This window comes from Anopheles marshallii, chromosome 2 (genome assembly GCF_943734725.1).
Source record: "Anopheles marshallii chromosome 2, idAnoMarsDA_429_01, whole genome shotgun sequence".
NCBI classification, from domain to species: Eukaryota; Metazoa; Arthropoda; class Insecta; order Diptera; family Culicidae; genus Anopheles; species Anopheles marshallii.
The window spans coordinates 62,444,177-62,465,892 of NC_071326.1; the positions used below are offsets into that span (position 1 = coordinate 62,444,177).

At 39.2% G+C, this 21,716-nt stretch overlaps 1 protein-coding gene across 1 annotated transcript; it reads right to left on the reverse strand.

Moving 5' to 3' along the window:
- Positions 1-9,152: 9,152 nt before the first annotated feature.
- Positions 9,153-10,384, reverse strand: LOC128718336 (CLIP domain-containing serine protease HP8-like). The gene is given in 4 exon segments (XM_053811966.1): positions 9,153-9,215; positions 9,218-9,475; positions 9,477-9,898; positions 10,336-10,384. Coding segments are annotated over 4 exon segments (792 nt in total).
- Positions 10,385-21,716: the final 11,332 nt, after the last annotated feature.

The following is a 21,716-nucleotide window of genomic DNA, read 5'->3' on the forward strand; positions in this document are numbered from 1 at the left end:
CGTAAAATTCTAAAACTACCGGAATTTTATGGTAACTATCGAACATGGCCCGGATTTAAACTGCTGTTCGAAGAAACTACTCGAACCGAAAAATTAACCAACTTGGAAAATCTCACCCGGCTCCAAACACACCTTAAGGGCGAAGCATTGAAGTCCGTTAGCGGACTTATGCTGAACCCAAATAACGTGGATGCCATCTTAGAAAGATTGGGAAGATTATACGGCAATCCACTTAGTATCTTTAACGCTCTATTGAAAGACCTCATGGCAGTTAAAGGGGTATCTTTAGAAAACCCAGCCACGGTAATAGAACTTTGTAATGCGCTTAACAATATGGTTGAGAACATGACAATGTTAAACCAAAAGGAGTACTTGATGGATCAGAGGCTTCTTACGGATTTAATCTCGAAGCTTTCTCCTGAACTTAAAACTCGGTGGCTTCGAGAGTCCCTCAACGATGAAGGTGGCAAGGTTAAAAATTTGGCAGATTTTGCCAAATGGCTAAAACCAACAGAAGACGTAGCAATTACGCTCGTCGCTATGGAAGGGCAAAAGGAAAGATCGACAAGACTAAATGCTCATTTTTCAACTAGTCGCCAAAATTCCAAGGGTTGCCTAATTTGCAGTCGTCCGCACGAAACGACGTCTTGCTATAAACTAAAAAATGCTCCTGTAAATGAGCGATGGAAAGTTTTGAAGGGAAAGAATGTGTGTACTAACTGTTGCAAGTTCACCAACCATACAGCCATCAACTGTCGGTCAAATCCACAATGCACAGTTGACGGTTGTGGCCGACGGCACCACGTCATATTACATGAGGAAAGATCCAACCAGATTGGGGTATCTTCAAGGGGGCGTTTAAACTTTCATCAAAATTCCGAACAATATCTGTTCCAAGTTCTCCCAATAACCGTTTATAGTGGGGATACTTCTATCAAGACGTACGCGCTAATTGATCCTGGTTCCTCCACTAGTCTGATGACAGAGGACTTGAGGCGTAAACTAAACGTCTACGGACCAAGAAAACCTCTAACGCTTTCCTGGACGAATGGCTGCCACCAAGTGGAAGCTGAAAGCATGTCAGTGGCGCTCAAATTAAGAGGACCTAATGGTAGGATGCTCTGCATCAAAAACATTAGAACTGTGAATGAACTTGATCTCCCAACACAGAGCATGAACGTTAGTGCCCTAAAGAGAAAATTTTCTCACTTAAAGGCGGTGAACATAGCAGGCTATGAAAACGCTAAACCCGCCGTCCTGCTAGGCCTCCCACATGCATATTATACTCAAGCTATTGAGTCAAAAGCAGGAACACCCGATGAACCAGTGGCGCATAAAACACGCATTGGATGGGTCATTTTTGGAAAATGCAATCATGGAGATACAACAGGGCGACATCACTTGTTCACCGTGCAAGAAAAGAAAGAAGAAGAAGAGAAATCGCTGAGAGAACTTATGAAAGGATTTTTCTCAACGGAGGAATTTGGTGTTAGAGAAACTAAATCCTTACCAAAGTCAAAGGATGATGAAAGGGCTCTCAGAATAATGAGCAGCACCTTAAAGTATAAAAGAGGACAATACGAAATTGGTCTATTGTGGAAAGACTCCGATGTATCTCTTCCAAATAGCTACGCACAGGCGTTAAAACGGCTCGAAAGTCAAGAACGCAAAGTGAAAAATAATGATGAAATGAAAGCATGGTATAAAAAACAAATAGCCGATTACATTCAGAAAGATTACGCTCGCAAATTAACACCGTTTGAACTTCTAGAAACAAGCTCTAAGATTAACTACATTCCACACTTTGTAGTCGTCAACCTTAACAAACCCATTCCAAAACCTAGGCTAGTTTTTGATGCAGCCGCAAAAAATGAAGGAGTTTCATTAAACTCTACCCTTCTATCCGGACCAGACACCACTACCTCTATCTTTGGAGTATTAATACGTTTTCGCGAATTCCCTATTGCATGTTCTGGAGATATTAAGGAAATGTTTCATCAGATACGGATCCGCGAGGAAGACCAGGTTGCTCAAAGATTCTTATTCAGAGACAACCCGTGCGATGAACCTCAAGTTTATACAATGAATGTAATGACCTTTGGAGCAACATGCTCCCCGGCATGTGCCCAGTTTGTTAAGAATCAAAACGCCTTGAAATATAAGGATAAGTACCCTAGAGCAGTGGAAGCAATCTTAAAAAATCACTACGTTGACGATTATCTTGATAGTTTTCGTACTATTAATGATGCAATCCAAACCATCAACGAAGTATGCCTCATACATGACAACGCGCATTTCTTTATAAGAAATTTCGTTTCCAATTGTCACGAGGTAATAAAAAATATACCGGAAAACAGGTCTTCACAACAAGAGTTACTCCAGATCTCAAATAAGGAGACGAATTTTGAAAAAATTCTGGGACAATACTGGGACAAAACGAGCGATGTATTGAGGTATAAAATCAAAGACATCCCTTGCATCAACCTATCCAAAAGGGAGATGCTTGCCTTTGTGATGAAGATATACGATCCCTTAGGCCTAGCTTCAAACTTTACCATACAAGCAAAGGTAATTATTCAAGAAATTTGGAAAACAGAACTGGATTGGGACAGCCCAGTACCAGAACGCATAATGATACAATGGCTCCAATGGATGGGAAGAATAAAGGAATTGGAGGGCATACAAATTCCAAGATGTTATTCGAAATCTAACGATGTTCAAAAAACTGAAATGCATACTTTCGTTGACGCCTCGGAGAAGGCGTTCGCAGCGGTAGTATATTTGAGAACCTTGAGCAAAACAGGTATAGACGTAAATATAATAGCAGCAAAAACCAGAGTGGCACCAATAAAGCCACTTTCCATTCCAAGGTTGGAGCTGCAAGCAGCAGTTCTCGGAGCTAGGCTCGCTGAAACTGTCAAAAAGGAGATGAGAATCAAAACTGAACAAGATTACTATTGGACAGACTCCAAAACCGTCTTAGGATGGATTAACGCCGACCCACAAAAATATAAACAGTTTGTGGCTGTGCGCATTGGAGAAATTCTAGAATGCACCAGCGCTCATCAATGGAAATGGGTCCCCTCCGATAAAAACCCTGCAGATGAAGCTACTAAAGTCACAACAAAGAAATCTATTTGGCTGAATGGGCCAGAATTCTTAAAACAAGAACACATTGAGAGTAAAGACCCAACGCCAATTGTCACACAAGAAGAAATACGTCCAAGCTACACTATTCAAACTGTTGAAAGACAATCATTCGAATTTATAAAAACCGAATGGTGCTCTAATTGGAATAGACTAAAAAGAGCACTTGCAATCAGTCTAAAGTTCATTGATTTATTAAAAAGCAAAGTCCGAGGAACCAAATTTGTACCTATTATACAAAAAACTGATCTTGACGAAGCAGAGAAGCTTCTACTACAAAAGGCTCAATGGGAGATGTACGGAGATGATCTCTTACAACTATCGTTGAATGGTCAAATACCAAAAAATAGCTCTATAAAATCCTTGAACCCGCAAAAAATTGATGGACTGTTACGAGCGAACGGACGATTAGCGAATATTAGTTACCTTAATGATGAAGTAAAACAGCCCATAATTCTGCCTAAGAAGCATCATGTGACAGCATTAATCATAAGCCAATATCATGAGCGCTACAAGCACAAAAAAACAGAAGCAGTTATTGCGGCGATTCGACAAAGGTACTGGGTAATCGACCTCCGTGCCATGGTAAGAAACGTGATCAGCAAATGCCAACACTGCAAAAACGAACGCGCGCGCCCCATTACCCCAATGATGGCTCCGCTTCCCGAAAGCCGAGCCGCTGTGTTCAAAAAACCCTTCACCCATACAGGTGTAGACTACTTTGGACCTATGCAAGTGACAATCGGAAGAAGAATAGAAAAACGATGGGGAGCGATATTCACATGCATGACAACACGTGCTATACATTTAGAAATCGCTAAAGACTTGACCGCAAATTGCTTCATAATGTGCTTAAAAAATATGCAGCATAGGCGAGGAAAGGTTTGTCACATGTACAGTGACAATGGTACCAACTTTGTTGGGGCAAACAGGCAAATAACGGAAATAATCGAAAGATGTGCAACCGACGGTATCCAATGGCATTTTAATCCCCCGGCTGCGCCTCACTTTGGAGGTGTATGGGAGAGAATGGTTAGAGAGGTCAAGAGCCTGCTGCCAAACAATGATAGTATGCCGGAAGAAGTACTAAGATCAGCCTTTATCGAGATTGAGTTTATCCTCAATAACAGACCTCTAACCCACATCCCTCTCGAAACTGAAGACGATGAACCTCTTACACCGTTTCACTTCTTGATAGGGTGTTCCGGAGAGGCCGAACCCACACCATCCGGGATTTCAGCAGCTGAAGCTAGCAGAAACAACTGGAAGAAGGCGCAAATTATCACTCAAAAATATTGGGAACGTTGGTTGAAGGAGTACCTCCCAACACTGGCGAAAAGGGAGAAATGGATAGCACGCTCGAACCCAATACAACCAGATGACATAGTAGTCTTCCCTGACGAACAACGCGTAGGCAGGTGGTTAAAGGGACGTGTAGTAGAAGTCTATCCCGCCAAAGACGGACAAGTTAGATCAGCAAAGATTAAGGTTGAAAACGGCGAATATAAACGCCCTGTTATCAATTTAGCGGTGCTAGAAGTAAAAGGGAACGAGAAAAATACAAGCGTACCTTCGTGGGGAGTAAAAAGACCGGTTAACAGCTACATTAAACAATCAGCTGATCACCTAAGAACTCCTTCTGCAAAAAAGAGGAAGCATTTCATAAGACCCTACAATGGTCCTCTATCTGTTCGTTCTAATTACGCTAATACACCCGATAAGTAATCTATCGGTCCGCCAAATTGAAGAAGCTGGTATATTCTTCGACCACGAAGGAACGCTTCTCCTGAAAAGGGGTGTGTGGGAAACAGCCTTCCACACCAAAATACACCCTGAAAATGACACACAGACTTTACTAACGTTGGAAAAGAAGGTGATCACTGCCTTCAAGGCACTGAGCGACATGGACGCTAACCTTCTAAACATGAAATTGACATTACAACAAAACATTAAACACGCACTTCAACTATCACAGACTGCAGTAAAAAGACGAACCAAACGATCTAGCGGTATATTCGGATTTTTGAAAGGTATTCTTTTTGGAGAGGACGACATTGACGAGCAGTTAGCCGTCTTCAGGGCCTCTGAAGACCAGAAACTAAGACATATATCAGAAGAAATGACGAATAAAATCAAACAAGGTGATATGCTTAGAAGCGAGCTATATATGAAAATAGATCACATGCATGAAGGCATAAAGAGTATAAACAACAGCTTCAATGAAAACAAAAAAAATGTACTTATAAAACATGTCACAGAAACAATAATGCTAGCTGAAAGCATAGTACAACACATTACCACAAAATATCTCGAGTTAGAAATTCACCCCCTTAGTATATTTGAATCAAACAAAATAACCGAGAAGATTCAATCAAGGTTACCCAACGGACTTATAATTCTAGACCACCCTCAAATTACGAACAAAGAGATTTGCGAAGGGGAAATAATAGTGCGTATCGTGAACGTCATCGTCTCGCAAGAGAGATTCGAAGTATTCCATATCAGCATCATACCAAACCTAAAGAACCTTACAACTCTGGACTTAGATAAAAACGTAATAGCTATAAACGATATACACTACATATACCCAACAGACATTGCGCGATATAATAGCACTCACCACGTAGCCTCCGATTTAATAGTTAGGAGGGATTTGGATTGTGTATCGTCATCGTTCAGACATATAAAAACAGAACGTTTGTGTGGTATAAAACCAATAAAAACCCCAATAACTAAATTTATGAAACTCTCCCAGCCGAACAAAATCCTGTACTATTCGTCTCAACCTAACGATATATACTTTAATTGTAACAAAACGCTAACACAACCCGCGTATCAAGCTGGAGTAATAACACTTAGTCAAGACTGTAAAATACAGACCAAGAACATAGAAATCCAGCCAACTATGAAAATAGAAACAGTAGAAAGAAAATGTATTTCAAACCACTGGTTAAAATATTGGAATCAAACTTAGAGCAAAACAAAGATACGAATTCTGATCAACTTCACCTCATAATAATTACAAGCGGTATAGCCTGCGCCTCCACTTTAATATTAGGATTAACTGTGGCACTAATTATCAAACAAATACGAGCTAAAGGGTACGCGTTACGCCCTCCACCATTTAAACCGTCAGAAAGTAGTAACCCCTCTACGAGGAATTACGGGGGTCAGGATGTTGACGACAGCACCGCATGATTGGGTCAACACGGCCGGTCGACGGAACAAAATGCATGCAAGACAACTTTAAAAAACAAACGATATCGAGCAGGATAAAAATGCTGACCGCGATTCGGTCAGCATTAAGTTAAGCAAAACTGAAAAGTGTATAAAACTGCTGACCGCGATCGGTCAGCATTAAGTTAAGCAAAACTGAAAATTGTATAAAACTGCTGACCACGATCGGTCAGCAGAAAATTAGTATATAAGCTAGAATAATTCTTTAATAAAGCGACTTTCAAACCAGAACTCAACAAGAACTAGCGTTTGACTGTTCTCGCCAAGTCGGACGGTAAATCCTCCTGTCTTGGCTCTTTCCCAACGAGTTTAGATTCGTTGTGGAAACTTTAAACGGTGTATCGCTTTTTGTAAATAAATGTCATTTTCTAAGAAAAATAAAATTGGAGACCTTGCTTTATTGTCAGCCCTCGTAGCTTTCTCTATGTATTGTCCCATCGAATAACCTATTCCCCTATTCTCACTCTGATCCGATTCAACACTCCGTGCCTTGCGTAAAGATAGAGCTCGAACAGTTCACTCGTTGGTATCTATCCATTTTACGAATGTTATACCGTTTGTACTTATGGCATTGATGTCTCCTCTTCTCATACTTTCATCTCCTGGTAATAACGTTGGCACATTTTTTTCTATTCGTTCTAACAGTGCCGCAGGCTTTGATGTCCTGCATCATAAGGTTATGTTGCAAAGCAGGCGAGTTGAAAAAATTGTCAAAGTGTACTTCACAGCCAAGACCGTTTAGCTGCTCCGTCTGACAGATCAGTTCTACTGATTCACCTAAATTATTCTCTTTGTTGTTTTTTCCTGTCTATAAATCAAACTGGAACAAATATCCTGTTGAAGAATCTACACCACACCTTGAAACTCCATTTTATAGACTTATTTTTTATATACTGCTTCATAATGTTGCGTCCTTTGAATTTGATCATGTGTTCCTCAAAGAATTGCGTTTGTGAGTTACTCATTGCTGCTTGAAAACACAAATTGAAATGATGCACAATAGATCTTATTTGGTACGCTCGATCACTTGATTGTGACTGATTGTTCTATCAGAGAAGTGTAAATTTTGGCGAATCTCCTCAAATCTAGCACTTGGCATAACATTAGCTGTTGCAAACGCGATGGTCTTCATCAGCAGACCAGTAAGTCCTGAGAGTTGGTAACATATCATAACTCATTACAAAATTCATGCCCAAAAATGCCTTCATTTAATCCAAACTTATTGTAAAAGATCTTCCATTTTGTTGCACGTATTAAATTTGATATTTTCTTATACTATTGGAACAGTTAGTGTCCATGTCCAGTTAGATCCATTTGTGTAACCTCCATGAAAAAGTCTATTGGCAACAACATGCCATGCCAGTCAGATAATGTATTTATGCGCCCAAAACCATACTCACTTTCATTGAATGCGTGCGTGAGGAACGTATGAGTTATTTCGCCAATTGAAAACAGGAATAATCTCTAAAGTAGCTGAACAGGTGGGTAATGAGGTTTGATCTGTCTGTTCTTGAACAGAATTTTCAATTTCAACAACATCGAATCCGTTTTCTATATCTTGATCTATGTACTGCTTCTGTGTCTTACTGTAAGTCATCTTCTTTAGCTCTATTATCTACCATAAGTAACTGCAAAATTTCATCATCTTTAACTCGAAACTCTCTGCACTCTCTTTTAAAAAGTTCTATAAAAGATGTATGTGAATAATACATATATACGAGAAAACTATACAACATCCCAAAGCACTACATATCACAACACCAAAATGAACGCACCATATATATGGAAAAGAGAGAAAAATATTTCCCTTGAGATGATTTGCAATTTTCAGGAAATTGTACTAATATTCTACAGTTTACTGTATAATTAAATAAAGTTATACTTACCAAATAATAAATATCAAGCGACAAAACACAGTTACTTTATTTCCTCAAGTCTGATAGACTTTCGTACTTTCACTAGTTCAGCGCACGAATGGATTGATTTTAACGCAATAAAGTTTGACTGTTATTTTTTGTATATTCCTTTAAAAAGACATTTACCTCCTATAATGAGGTTATTAGCGCACCCAACGGAACGCATTATCAACAAATTTCGTTTTATTTCTTAAAAACTTCAAAAGGCGAACGTGTAAATTATTTTCTAAATACGTACAGGCAGTCTCCGAGATACGCTATTATAGCGGACCGCTAAACACCCGAAAAAATCCACGTAAACAGCCTGGCCGAATTGGCAGTCACTTAATTATGCACGCGATTCCATATCCAGTTTTTGCGATACCGTAAAGTGGTTTGTGTTTCACTATCAATCTCACCGTTTTTTCTTATTCGTTTGCACGATTCAATAAGTTTGGCACGCCACTAATTATCTATCGCCAGACCCTGTAATACTAAATGGCTATTGCTCAAAGTGTGTTGGAAAACTACTGGTTTTCTAACTAATTTACTGAGAATAAGACTTTTTTGGCGGACACGGTTATAACGTGTGCCAAAAAATTGGTCTTTATTCTTCACGTGTCGTTTTTCAAAGAGATCGCAAGCGCATCCTACGATCGGTTTATAATTTTTCTTCTTCCTTTGATATGCTGCTTTACTTTATGCCTGGCGCTGCCTGACAGGTCATTGGGACATTTCTTCCGCTGTTGTAGTGTTCCCAACAAATTGGATTTGCAGAATTTACCTCTATATCATAAATTAAGCAATTGGGAATGGCTATGTGTACATGTACATGTGCATGATAAACATGTAGTCGAAATGCGCTTGGTACGGTCAGCCACAAACATCAGGGCATTGATTAGAGTGATTCACACCATCGACACAGACGATATAGTCCATTCTATGTCATCTTGTGTGACATTTTGTATCAGCACCAGTATATTCGCTTTCAGCAGCATGCCTGATTCCTTATTTGTCCCCGTGATTCCCCACCCACTAATGGTGACCGTAGGGGGCAAATACATACGGAGGGACGAAAAAATCGGCAAACCGATCGTTCGCACGAAATCGCCATCCACTGTGGCTGATTAGGCCAATCGCAATAGACCTACGTCGTAAGAGTAGTGCTTAAATGTTTCCGAGATATTCATGTCCTGCAATTCCTGGGACTCTCCTGGGAAGATCCTGTACACCGAGTAGAACTTTCACGAGTTGCGCATTGATACAGTTCCGGACTGTGAGTACGTATCGTGGATGAATCAGTGTACCACTACACACGTCATTGGAGTCGTAAATCAACTTCAGCATCCACGGGAATTCCTCGCGCTGAGCAGTCGTACCGTGTTGAATTTTTTTCATTAACCCAACCGTACCGCACTTAGTTTGAGCCAGTTTAGTTGCGTTCGGGTGCGCGATTAAGCGTCCGGGGCTCGTTGGTACGCAGCAAACTCGATCATTATCGGTGCGCTTTACTAATCGCCGATGATCGCTGCAAAGCATTCGCGGTACTAAAGATCCCGCGACACCGCTTCTACTTTCACAGTTGGGAAATGCAGATGTGGTTGATGTTTTGGTCCTGCCTGATCACACAACTTATGATTCGACAGTCAGCATCTGTACAGCAGAAATATAAAAAAAAACCGTAGTTTCTGACAACGCTCACGCGGTACACAACCACCCGTAGCTCGTTTTCCATCCAGACGACATGTGGGACCTCGGGCAGCAATTGTGAGTCTTCTTGTCCCGCTGTTCTTCCTGCAGACAGGTCAAGCTAAGTAGTTCCCTAAAGAAGGTATCATTTATTAAATTTTTATTAAATGCTTTATTAAATGCTCATTATTTTCAACACGTTTGAGCACCGGTGAACAGTGACGAATCGGCAGACATCGTTCGTCTGGTTTGCTACATCCGATTTGTATAGCATCCACCGCGAAACCTCCTGTACGACAATGAAAAGTTGTATGATGGAAGCTGTATTAACAAGTACCACTATTTAGGCAGTAGCAAAAGCACTTACCAATGGCGATAATAGCGACGATCAGTGAGAAGAAATAGATCAAAAACATTGTTGCCTTGTTTTTGCACACAACTGCACATAATCGAAGTTTAAGTTCAACTGAATGTGAATGTAGCGAGCCAGCCAGCCTAGCCAGTAGGAACAACCAGAGGAACTCGTGCTCGGTCGGAGATTTTTCTTGTTGATAGAAACATCACACGCACGTTTATGCGATTCGTAGAGATTCGAATTAGACTTGATGTGTAGGACCGTTCCGATCGACGGAAAGTTAGCGAAGGTAGTTGTAACATGAAACATATATTTCTTCTTTAGCTGGTTTTTGCGGGGGAATTTTTACGAGCGGAACAAAAAAATAGCATATCCAAAAATTATTTATCAAATGATGACCACTCGGAGAATGTGACGATGGTTTAGCAATCGGTAATTTGTAAGATTGTAAGTTTTGCTAATGATCGAGTAGTATCATTCGACTCATCAGATTTCATAAAGGGTGATATGAGATCAATTGTGACATATTGTCAAAGTGAATTTTCGAAGTACCCGATTCAAGGCCTTCCAGTTTTTGCTATGCTTTATCACCAGCTAGCAATGGTCTTTAAAACACAATTGCTTAGTAATGTCATTCGCAAAAGAACAAAGAAAAAACCGAACTTAAGATTAAGTTGGCTTCACGGCAATTCAGGAAGACAAGGAGAATAACACACTCTACAGTACGCATGGTTTCAATTTGGACTTCTAACATACTTTTTATACCGATATGGTATACCGATACCGATAAGCGAATAGTAACAAATTGTTTCTTTTTTCCTTGCACAAGGTTTGGATAACAGGCACTTCAAGCAAAAAATACAAATCAAGAACAGTTCGCTGGCTGATTTAGCGCACTGGGACATTCCCTGCAGAGTATGTATCGCGAGTCAAACCAACAGGAGTCACGTATTGATATCAATAATATGAAAAACGACTCCAAAAGAGAACCCAGCCATATTTGAAGATGAAGCGTGACCTCACTTCCATCACGGTTCATCGTCGGAGGTAACGTCAACACCCGGCATCCATCTTTGCACAACAAGAGGTGAAACATGGGGACTTTTCATGAAGTGACGTGAAGTGACCCTTTTTTTCTTCTATCATGCACAAGAAGAGCACATACGCATTATACGCTAATTATATCATAAAAAGGACATGTGCCTAATATCCGTATATCCGGAAACCGTCGTGTCTAGATGAGCACGGATAATCGGCGCTCCGCTGTAATTGAAAGATCAAACACCAGACGAAAAAAAATAAGCATTACAGCTAGATTAAGCTGCGACTGATGTATAATCGCACCCTTATCCACAAACACACTAACACGTACACTGCTTTTTGACTGGACTGTTATGTTTCACACCTTATGTTGGGTGTTAGCTTCCACCATTCACTATGAAAACACTCCTTGCATGGTCAACCTTCCCAGCGTTACAACTATCTGCAGCTAATGGCTACCCCGGCAGAAGCCAGTTAAAACTAAGTTTTCTGAATTACCCCAACCAACGCAGACACATTTGCACTGGAATTGCTGGAAAAGCAACTAGGGGGTGGTCAAGAAGCGGTAGAAGTAAGTTTTCCAGTGGTAAGTGATACACTCGCCAAGGCGTTTGGATTGGAAGTTCGTTGGCAATTCACCGGCACTGACAAAACACCATAAGGAAACATAAATTATAATGCAATGAATCACAGCTGTTGCTAACACGATCACTATGAGACAACCACTCGATACATACTTTTCAGTGTTTTGCTTTCGTAGTACATGCATAAGGACACGGCAAAGAATAGTGCTTGATAGAGCCTACGGAACTATTGCCGTACGGCTATTTTCAATGCATCAGTCGAAACAGCTTAGCTCGCATCAGCATCAACAGCATCAGCTTGCTATTGAGCAAGACCCAGATTTTGCGAAGGATTCCATACCTAACACGGAATATTTAAGTTCTATTTAAACCAAACCAAGAAAAGGCACCAACCCACGTGCAGAGCTCAACAAAGAAATAATCAAAAATGTTAACAAAACATGTAAAAAAACTCCTTAAAAAGACAAAAAGATGATGTGTACGTTCGAAGTGTACACAAAAGCAAAAAATCCATCAAAACTTAAAAATTGAAGCACTTACAACAAATTAAATTTGTTTGAAACGAGTTTGCAAAATAGCACGAGTCGACCTTTGGCGCGGTCGGGTTTAGTATTGGTATCAGCGCCGGTCTTCACGCGACAGGGCATCCTATCCGGACCGTTCCCTCGTAGCTAAAACTGACTATCCGGCTGCGTGATAAAATAAGTCAATACTACCTGGCCGTTTTAACGAAAAAAATACAATCGAACATGATTACATTCAAACAATTTATTTTGTTTCGCTTACTTACGGATTCCCTGTAGTAAATCTTTCAAACACATTTTGAACTTTTCTAAGGACAGGCATTTTTTTTTGTTCTACTCGCTATCATTGCAGATCAAAAGGACCATAAGCTTTCCGTGAGCTGAAAGATGTTAACAAATCTTTACACCGTCCGGTGACCGAACATTGTGTGAAAGATACTATTGAGTTTATTTTGCACACACATTTTACACACTATTACAGTTACACACATATACACGGCCACATTTGAAAATACACTCCGAGACTGAACCATCTCTAATATACAATCTCTTTTGGCAATATCACTTAAAGACGTGCAATAAAGAAACTTAAATTCTCTTTACAAGCACAAAAAATGTTTAACCACCGTGGAGTTAGGAAAGAAATGGAGCTTAGCAAAAATAACTGAAAAAAATTACATGAAAGTTCTTACAGAGCATAGTAAATATAGCTTACTACCAAATTAACAACACTACATCCAGATCAGTACGTCATATTTACAGATAGTCTCAGCGCTAGAAGCACTGAAGAATTCAATGGCTGTTTAGAGCCAATACTATTTAGTATTTAAATTTGTTGAGTTGCTAGGTTCAATATTTAACATTAATTTGGGTCCCTTATCATTCCGGAATTTCTGATAATGAGAAAGCAACCTCACTGGTCAAAACAGACCTATCTCAGCCTTAGGATTGCTCCGTTAATCACAGCACCTTTTCCTATCAAGATGGAAGAGCATGTGGGAAGCGGACGAATTAGGGCGTTTCCTTTTCTCGATCTCTCCGCAAGTGTTCATATGGCATTGGTTTGGTGGGCTCTCTGTAGATCGTGCTTTCATTCGGATGATGTCTCGACTCATGTCGAATCATTTCGAATTGAAGGACACCTACAACGTATTAATCTGGCAACATCAACGGTATGTGGCTGCGGTATAGGATTTCAATATGTGGACCACCTTTTGTGGTCCTGCGTGGAGTTTGAAACCGCCAGACCTTGAGTGTTAGATGCGACCAGGATAATCGGAAGACTGCCGGGTACTCCAATATGCGGTATTTTGGGCTGTATGGACCTCAAGCTCATGAGACTCATTTCCGGCTTTGCTCTAGATAACGGGCTCATCCTTTGACTTTTATTCTTAATGTCCTTTTTTCCCATATCCCTTTGTAGTCTAGCCATTGTGTTTGTGTTGTCTTTGTCGATAATTGTTTTATGTAGTGCTGTCATAACAACCACTACGACAAGTACAGCACTAGCACCGGATCATGATGGGTGATCGGATTTGCATCACACTAAGCAAAAGGACATACATGAACAACAGCAACAATAGTACGACATCGAAATACACCAATACAACCGAGCATAAGGCAAGTATAAGGCAAAGTGCAAGGAGAAAATGCCTTGTACCATTTGTAATATACTCAATACAAGTGGTGTTCATCATACGGCAAAAGCCGTAATACTGGAAATTAAATAAAAAATAATAATAAATTACGTTTAAAAAAAAACTTCCGTGCTACAACAATTACAATTTTACAGATATTAGATATATTTTTCCAATTGATCTCGTTTTCAAACACAACCGAGTGTGTACTAGAGGTGGGCAAAGTGATTCATTTGTATGAACTGAGTGAATCGGTTCATTTAGCCCAAAGAACTGATCGTGAACGCGGTTCTTCCGCTCACGTTACTAGAACAGATAATTAGAGATATGCTGTCATAGACCATTGGCATCCAGCATCAACACTAATTTTAGTACGCATAAATTTAGATTAAAATTAATTTGATTAAAAAAAATCGAACTGATGTTGTTTATCAACATCAAGTTTGATGATTTTCATATAGTCTTCAAAATAGTCATGATAAGTATGAATAAATCGGTTTTATTACGATATTTGTTGCAGTTGTATAACGTATGAATGCTTATTTTATTTTCATAATTCGTAATAGGACTTGTTCTAACATAACGCATAATAACTCGAAGAAAGTAATTCAAATAACATGATTGATGAGTACTAATTTCTAACAAACCAATATTTAACAACCAGTAACAAATTTATAAATTCTAAATAACAATTAAAAACTTCGTAGTAAAAAAATATAAAGGAACTTCAATATACGTACATAGATTATTTAATTATTCTAATGACAACTATGGATATAATTTTGAAAAAAGATTTTATAAATTTTGCTGAACAAATAATATTTCCTTCAATTTTTTTGGCAACAATCTAGAACGTTTCTGGTTATAAATTTGACCTGCTTTAGAAAATAATCTTTCACACGGGACCGATGTGCCAGGTATGCATAAAATTTTACTTGCTAGCGAAAATAACGATGGGAATTTAACATGGTTTTGTTTCCACCATTGAAGCGGATCCTGAGACATATCAATATTGTTTAAATTAAGATACATTTCTAATTCATGTGACGCTAACTGTCTTGGAGTTTCATTTTGCTGATTTGTATTGGATGAAAATAGTTTCTTGTAAAATATATCGGTATCTTTCTTTGTTTTTTGTACTTCAGAAGATGTGACATCAATGATAGGAGCTTGCAGTGGAATGAGATCTGTTATAATATTATCATAAGCTTCGTGGTAACTTAATAAATTATTTTGGAATCCTATCTTTTTAATTCTGGGATCGAGTAACATTGCTTTTGAAACTATTTCACTACTGCGGTAAACAACAAGTCTCTCGTTTATTCCTTTAAGAAGGGATTTTGTCAATGTTTGTGCTTCAGGAAGCATGTCTGAATTATTAGACAGATCTGTCATTTCCTCCAAAAGAATAGTACAAATTAGACCTACATGGGAAATAGTCACGTGCTTTTCGCCAGATACTATTTTGGTAGCAGTGTTAAAATGTTCAAGAACGGATAAAAATTGTTCTATTAATATCCAGTCTTGACTTTGCAGTGAAGTTTTTATCTTAAGGGTATCAAAGCAATTGAGCAATGATATCTTATTTTTAAAAAATCTATTCAGCATATCGAAGGTAGAATTCCATCTTGTGGGTACCTCTTGTTTCAATTTTAGCTGATCTTGATTTAATCGTTTTTGTATGTCTGCTAATGTTTGCGAAGCTTTAGCACTTTTTTTAAAGTGCATCACCAATCTTTTTACTTCATCAACAATTGTCTTGATGCTTTCCTGGATAGCACTTTGCACTATTAAATTCAGAGTATGTGCAAAGCACGTAACGTGATTGAACTGTAACTCATTAACTGCAGCCTTCATATTAGAGGCGTTATCAGTGGTAACTGCAACGATTTTATCTTGTATGTCAAATTCTTCTAAAGCAGTTTTTATCCAGGCAGCAATATTCTTTCCAGTGTGCGTATTTTGAATTTCAGAACAGTCTATTAAATTTGAATTTAATGTAAAATTTCTATCTATGAAATGTCCGGTTAAAGCTAAAAAGCTTGTGTTGTTAGAATTAGTCCAACCATCACAAGTTATACCTATGGCCTCTACAGCTGCAAATTTATCTTTAATTATTTCTACTTGTTCATTGTATACTATAGGTAGTAAAGAATTTGAAATTTTTTTTCGACTTGGAAGTGTATAGTTGGGATTCAACATCCGTACAAACTTGATAAAATGTTCACTTTCCACCATATCGAAAGGAAGGCAATCTTTACAAATTAAATCAAGTAGAGTTTTATCAAGCAAAGATTTCATATCGGAAGTCAAAGGCTTGTGGAAGTAACTTTCGATTCCAATTTGTGATGCTGATTGCCGTGGTTCTTCTTGTATTGATCCTGTTTGGTGTGATGGACCTGCTTCGTTTTCTATGTTGATTGGTGGTAGTAATTTTTCGTATGGCACTGTTTTATGAACCAAATTTAAATGCCGTCGTAAGTTAGAAGTAGATCCTTTTGTAAAAGCATACACTTTGCTACAATAACGACATTTGGCTCCTTCGTTCATTTGTGTAAAATGATCCCAAATAGCACTCTTTCCACTATTCGTCGAGGCCATTATCAGAACTGAAAAAAAATCCCGTACGTTATTATTCCTCCTTTCGATTCCTGTAATACTCTCATTACCTGCTGCAGACTCTACGTTAACAAAGTTTATTGTAATCTTTATTTTATCCTTTGATATGTCCGGATGACAACGCTGCAATTCTTGAGGTAATCTTGAACGATATTAATGGTACACAAATCGTACACGAAATGGTACACAGCGCACTGTATTCGAGAAATGCACGTTACAAACAAATATTTTTTTTTTTTACAATTATTATATTAATTACCTCGTTTAAACCTCGCAGATCACTCAAATTTTCGAAACTTGTGGAATACTTGAAACGACTTGTTGGGGTTCGTTTTGCTTTCGCAGGAGTAAAACGGTTAAGGTAGCGGTAATCGCTCGAGCGTTAAACGGTGTATTCTAAGAAAGTATGGATTTTGACATACGCTGTATTTTACGCGCCTACGCCGCATGTGTCAATTTCCGGCTGTCAAATTGATTTGTTTACAATACCTTAAAACAGAAACGGTACCAGCAACAATGCTAAGAAAAAATTTCGCAACGAGAACGATTTGATGATATGTTTTTGCCCGAAATCGATACATTTTCAATTAACCATCTCGAACAAAAACGAAAATATATACATCTGCATTCAACACTTCCCATACTCTTTACTCATACCTAGCAATGTCTTGCTTTTTCTAACTAGTATCTCTTTCATACCTACAATGAATATGTGATGACTACATTCGTTCACGGTTCATATTTGAACCGACAGAGGATCATCTGATCTATCAGTTCACAATAGTTCATATCGTGAATAGCGCAAGTTGAGGCTAGTATGCCGTACTCCTTCACACGAACGTAGCAGTATCTGTAAAGTGTTGTCTTGTCTATATGTATCTCTGTCATACCTATAGTGAATATGTGATCGACTACATCCGTTCACGGTTCACGGTTCACGGCTCACGGTTCATATTTGAACCGTTTGCTACTCTTTCATTTGGAGTCAGAACTAGTTCACATTCTGAATACCGTTCATCCTTTCTCTCACGTACAGTAATCGGTCATATGAAGCCTATGAAGCAAGAGTATATGATCATGGTCATGAACTGTGCTATCTCTCTGACGGTCAGTCTTTATTCTGAGAGAAACATTTTCTCTCTTGTTGCATCTCGCTTACTCGTTTTGGCGTTAGGTCTCCGTTTTGGTTGGCTTTTCAGTGTAGAATGTTTATTTGCTCTCTGTTTCATTTCTGTAAGTGTAAGTGTGTTTATTGATAAAAGGTATTTATGTAAGGTATGGTTAGTCAGGCATTATTATCAAAACTTGTTACACTTGCGTATTATCTTTCTTCGCGTACATTTAATTATATTTCACGTACATTTAAAATCACGTACACGTAATTTTAATGTTGATCATAATGAATCGTCAGTCCTATTTTTGGTGAACGAGCTCACTCATTCACGACAATGAACTGAGTGAGTGATTCGGTTCACGTTCATTTTGCCCACCTCTAAGGTACACACTGTGTACCCAGGGTAAGGCATATTACAAGGAGGAAATGTTTTGTACCAATTGTACAATTCTCAATGCAAAAGGTGTTGGAAAAAAGGCAAACAGCCGTCAGACTAATAAAAAGTAAAATGTAACTAAAACAATGATATAACGATTAAAAATCAAATGATTAATATAGTTTATAAATAAGCCCAAAGGGAGCATTTGGTTACCGTATCACGATGCTGTATTAGCGCACACGATTGATTGTACAATGTAAAACCGTCCCAAACGGTGGCGGTTGACCGTCGTTCACCGAGCCTCATAAATTAAGGAGGCATAAAATAATACATTTTCCCGAAAGCCTCCCACATCTAGCAGAATCTACCACAATTAAAATCCCATAGCGTTCAGCCTTAGTTCAACTAGCAAAAGGATATTTTACGACCAAAAGGTTCCGTTACCACGGCGTTTTTGAGTTGAAAAGAGGGAAGCATTATCACATCATGTACCGAAGCGGTTTGTGTACAATTTACCTACGGATATAGACACCTTTAACAATGCACCATTCAACAGCGATTTTTTTATGAAAATTGTCCCAACCGTTCTGGTCCGAACCTGTTAACTAGTGTACGTGTCCTGGCAAAGTGCATCCGTGATAAGTGCACCGTGAGCATGAAACTAACATTCTGGTCAATGGAATGTTGTTTTGTGTTTCACATCCAACACTGCCCAAAACAACCCGTGGACCGCAAAACCAGGTCCACTTGTTTCAAATGAAGGTGGTGGATTTACAGCACGTTTATTTCTCATAGCCACCAATAGTTGGTTAGCGGTACGGATCAGTTGTACGATTAGTTTGACCGGCAGTATTCAACTAACATGGGTACGTTTGTAATTCCGGAAAGAGATTTTTTTATATTAGATATTTTAGTTACTTTTTGCAGAATACAAGTATTAACCATCCTATATTTTCTATCCACAGTGGAAGTTAGCATTTACATTGACATTAAAGTGTGCATTAGGATGTGGATAAGTTTACGTGCGAGTTCAGTGCACACGAATGCAATGTGTTTAATAGTTTTAGCATATTACCGAGCTACCTTGCTCGTGCTGAGTTCTCGATGATTTTCTATATATGTATGAGATGAAATATTAGAAGGGGTACTGCTGTGCTGTGCGGTGCGAATCCGAAGAAAGAGCGACCGAGGGTTAGAGAGAGAGAGAGAGGGAGAGAGAGTGAGAAAGAGAGAGAGAGAGAGAGAAAGAGAGGAGAGCAGTTAGTAACAATCCCGAAAAGGGTGCACCAGGCCATTGGCCGCGATGGCGGTATTTAGTTAGTAGTGTTATTGTCGCACACGGAGCAAACTCCGGAGCAACTGAGGTCGAATGAACAGAACACCTGGCTTTCATGATTAACACCAGTGGCGGTTCTAACGGTAGGCGGCAACCGACTAGGGCCCCCCGCAGTGTAGGGGGCCCGAAGCTATTTAATAGGAAAAACTGTATGAATTGTGACAGAAATGGGCCCGAAAAGCGCCGCTTTAACCCTCTCCAGATGCTAGAGGGGCTTCTGGAAAAAGTAGCGTACTAATTCGTCCGCTTTGTCGGCCGGTCGGGATCCAAAAGAAGATCCTAGTCGTAGGCGCCTTCTCCTGAATGTCACCTTTCGGTTCCCAGCCGAAAGCGTCCAAATTATCGCCCTCTGCTGGGCGCTAGCGCAACTTACATTCTGTGTGGTTCTATCCTACAACGTGGCACATGTTGATACCTAGCACAAGCCCAAATTCACGCAAGAGCCATTGGCCCCTTTTAATTACAATTCAGTAGCTCATGTAAGTTTTTTTTACAGACAGTCCGAATCTGATCTTAAAGGTATAAAGAGCTGGTTTAATAAAAGAGACCCCCACGACTTATTACTATATATTTACTTTAAAAAAAAAAGTGTTGCTGTTGCAACGTCCCCACTGTATAAGGAGCCGACCGAGATGAGCGGTTTTGGAGGTATATTTCACTAGCAGCTAAACACTAAATACACAACTCGATTCTTTCACTCTACACATTTATTTTATGATGCCTCGGCACAGACTGCCGAAATGGTTTTGTGTTCCAGGTCGCCGATACCTGTTAGTTTGAAAACCCACACCTATAATTACCTCGTAGGCTTTTCCTTACCTTACTTCCCTTGGCCCACCTGTCCTGCTTAAAACGGTGGGTTATGATCGATTCCTGGACTTTGGTTGCATCAAGCGATCGATCCGCGATCGCCTGATCGATAGTGAACCTCGGGATCGGCTTCGAATAAAAATAAGTTAAAACCTAACGTTGAAAAAACCATGACCAACAATGCAAATACAGCAGCTCCCCGCTTTACGCTAATGTTTGGGACCGCTTTAGCGTATATCGAATTTTTGCCATAAACAATTTTTCTAAGACATAGACATGTATAATAGGTCACAGAAAATTTCGCAATCACATTGCGTGGAACTAAGAGGAATTCGCGTGTTTCTCATATTTTTTTACAAAAATAACTAGTAAACTTTCCATTTGTTCTATATTTTCTTTGGGTGTCCAAGTTTTTGGAACTGCCGTTTGCAGAATTCCTTTGATTATCTTTGAGCTGTTATTTTTCCAAAACATCGCGTGGTGCGAAATCGCGTATAGCACGTACATGATCGATCTAAACGTGTTAAATAATATTTTAAGTGTAGATAAAATTTATGGCAGGTACAAAAATTCCAATTTCAACATTCTGGTAAAATAAATGACAGTAAAGTTACAAGCTTTGAGTAGCCCATTGGTGTATTTGGTAGCGGCGCCGGTCTTTATACAACAACACCGCTTCAAAATCTCATCCTGACCAATCCACCGTACGTAGCACTGACTATCCAGCTATGGGTAAATAAAGTAGAACAAGTGAAAGTCTTAGACTTCCAGAGGTTGTGATACCGGCAAAGAAGGAAAATCACAAGCAGCAGTTACAAGCTGCACCCATATGTATACCGTAATACAAATTGATTCGAAATTAATAAAATGGTTTTTTGAAGCTGTGCAAAAATAATGAATAACGTGTTAAATTGTTCCCAAGATGAATTTCAAATTGATTACATACCTGTCCCACACACATTTAAAGAAGAGAGAAAGGAATAGGAACGAACAACGAGACTGAGCTGTCGAAGACTCAAATAATGCACTGAATTTCCTATCACGTTCATACATACATTACATACATATTACATACTTACATGCATTATCAAATATAGAGATAAACTCAAGCCTGTAGTTACGCATCTTGTTTATGCTACAGCTTTCGGGATTGTAAAACGTTTACGAAAGATTAGATACGCCGTCGCATAAGCCATTACCGTTTATTGAACCCAATTACCGAAGTTTACTTCTCAAATTGGCCCGTGGTTAATTTCTCCCAAAGATTCCTTGCCATTCTGTTTATCATAGAATCGAACCGGTTAAGTGCAATGTATGTATTTCACCTGAATCCCCAATCCCATTATGAC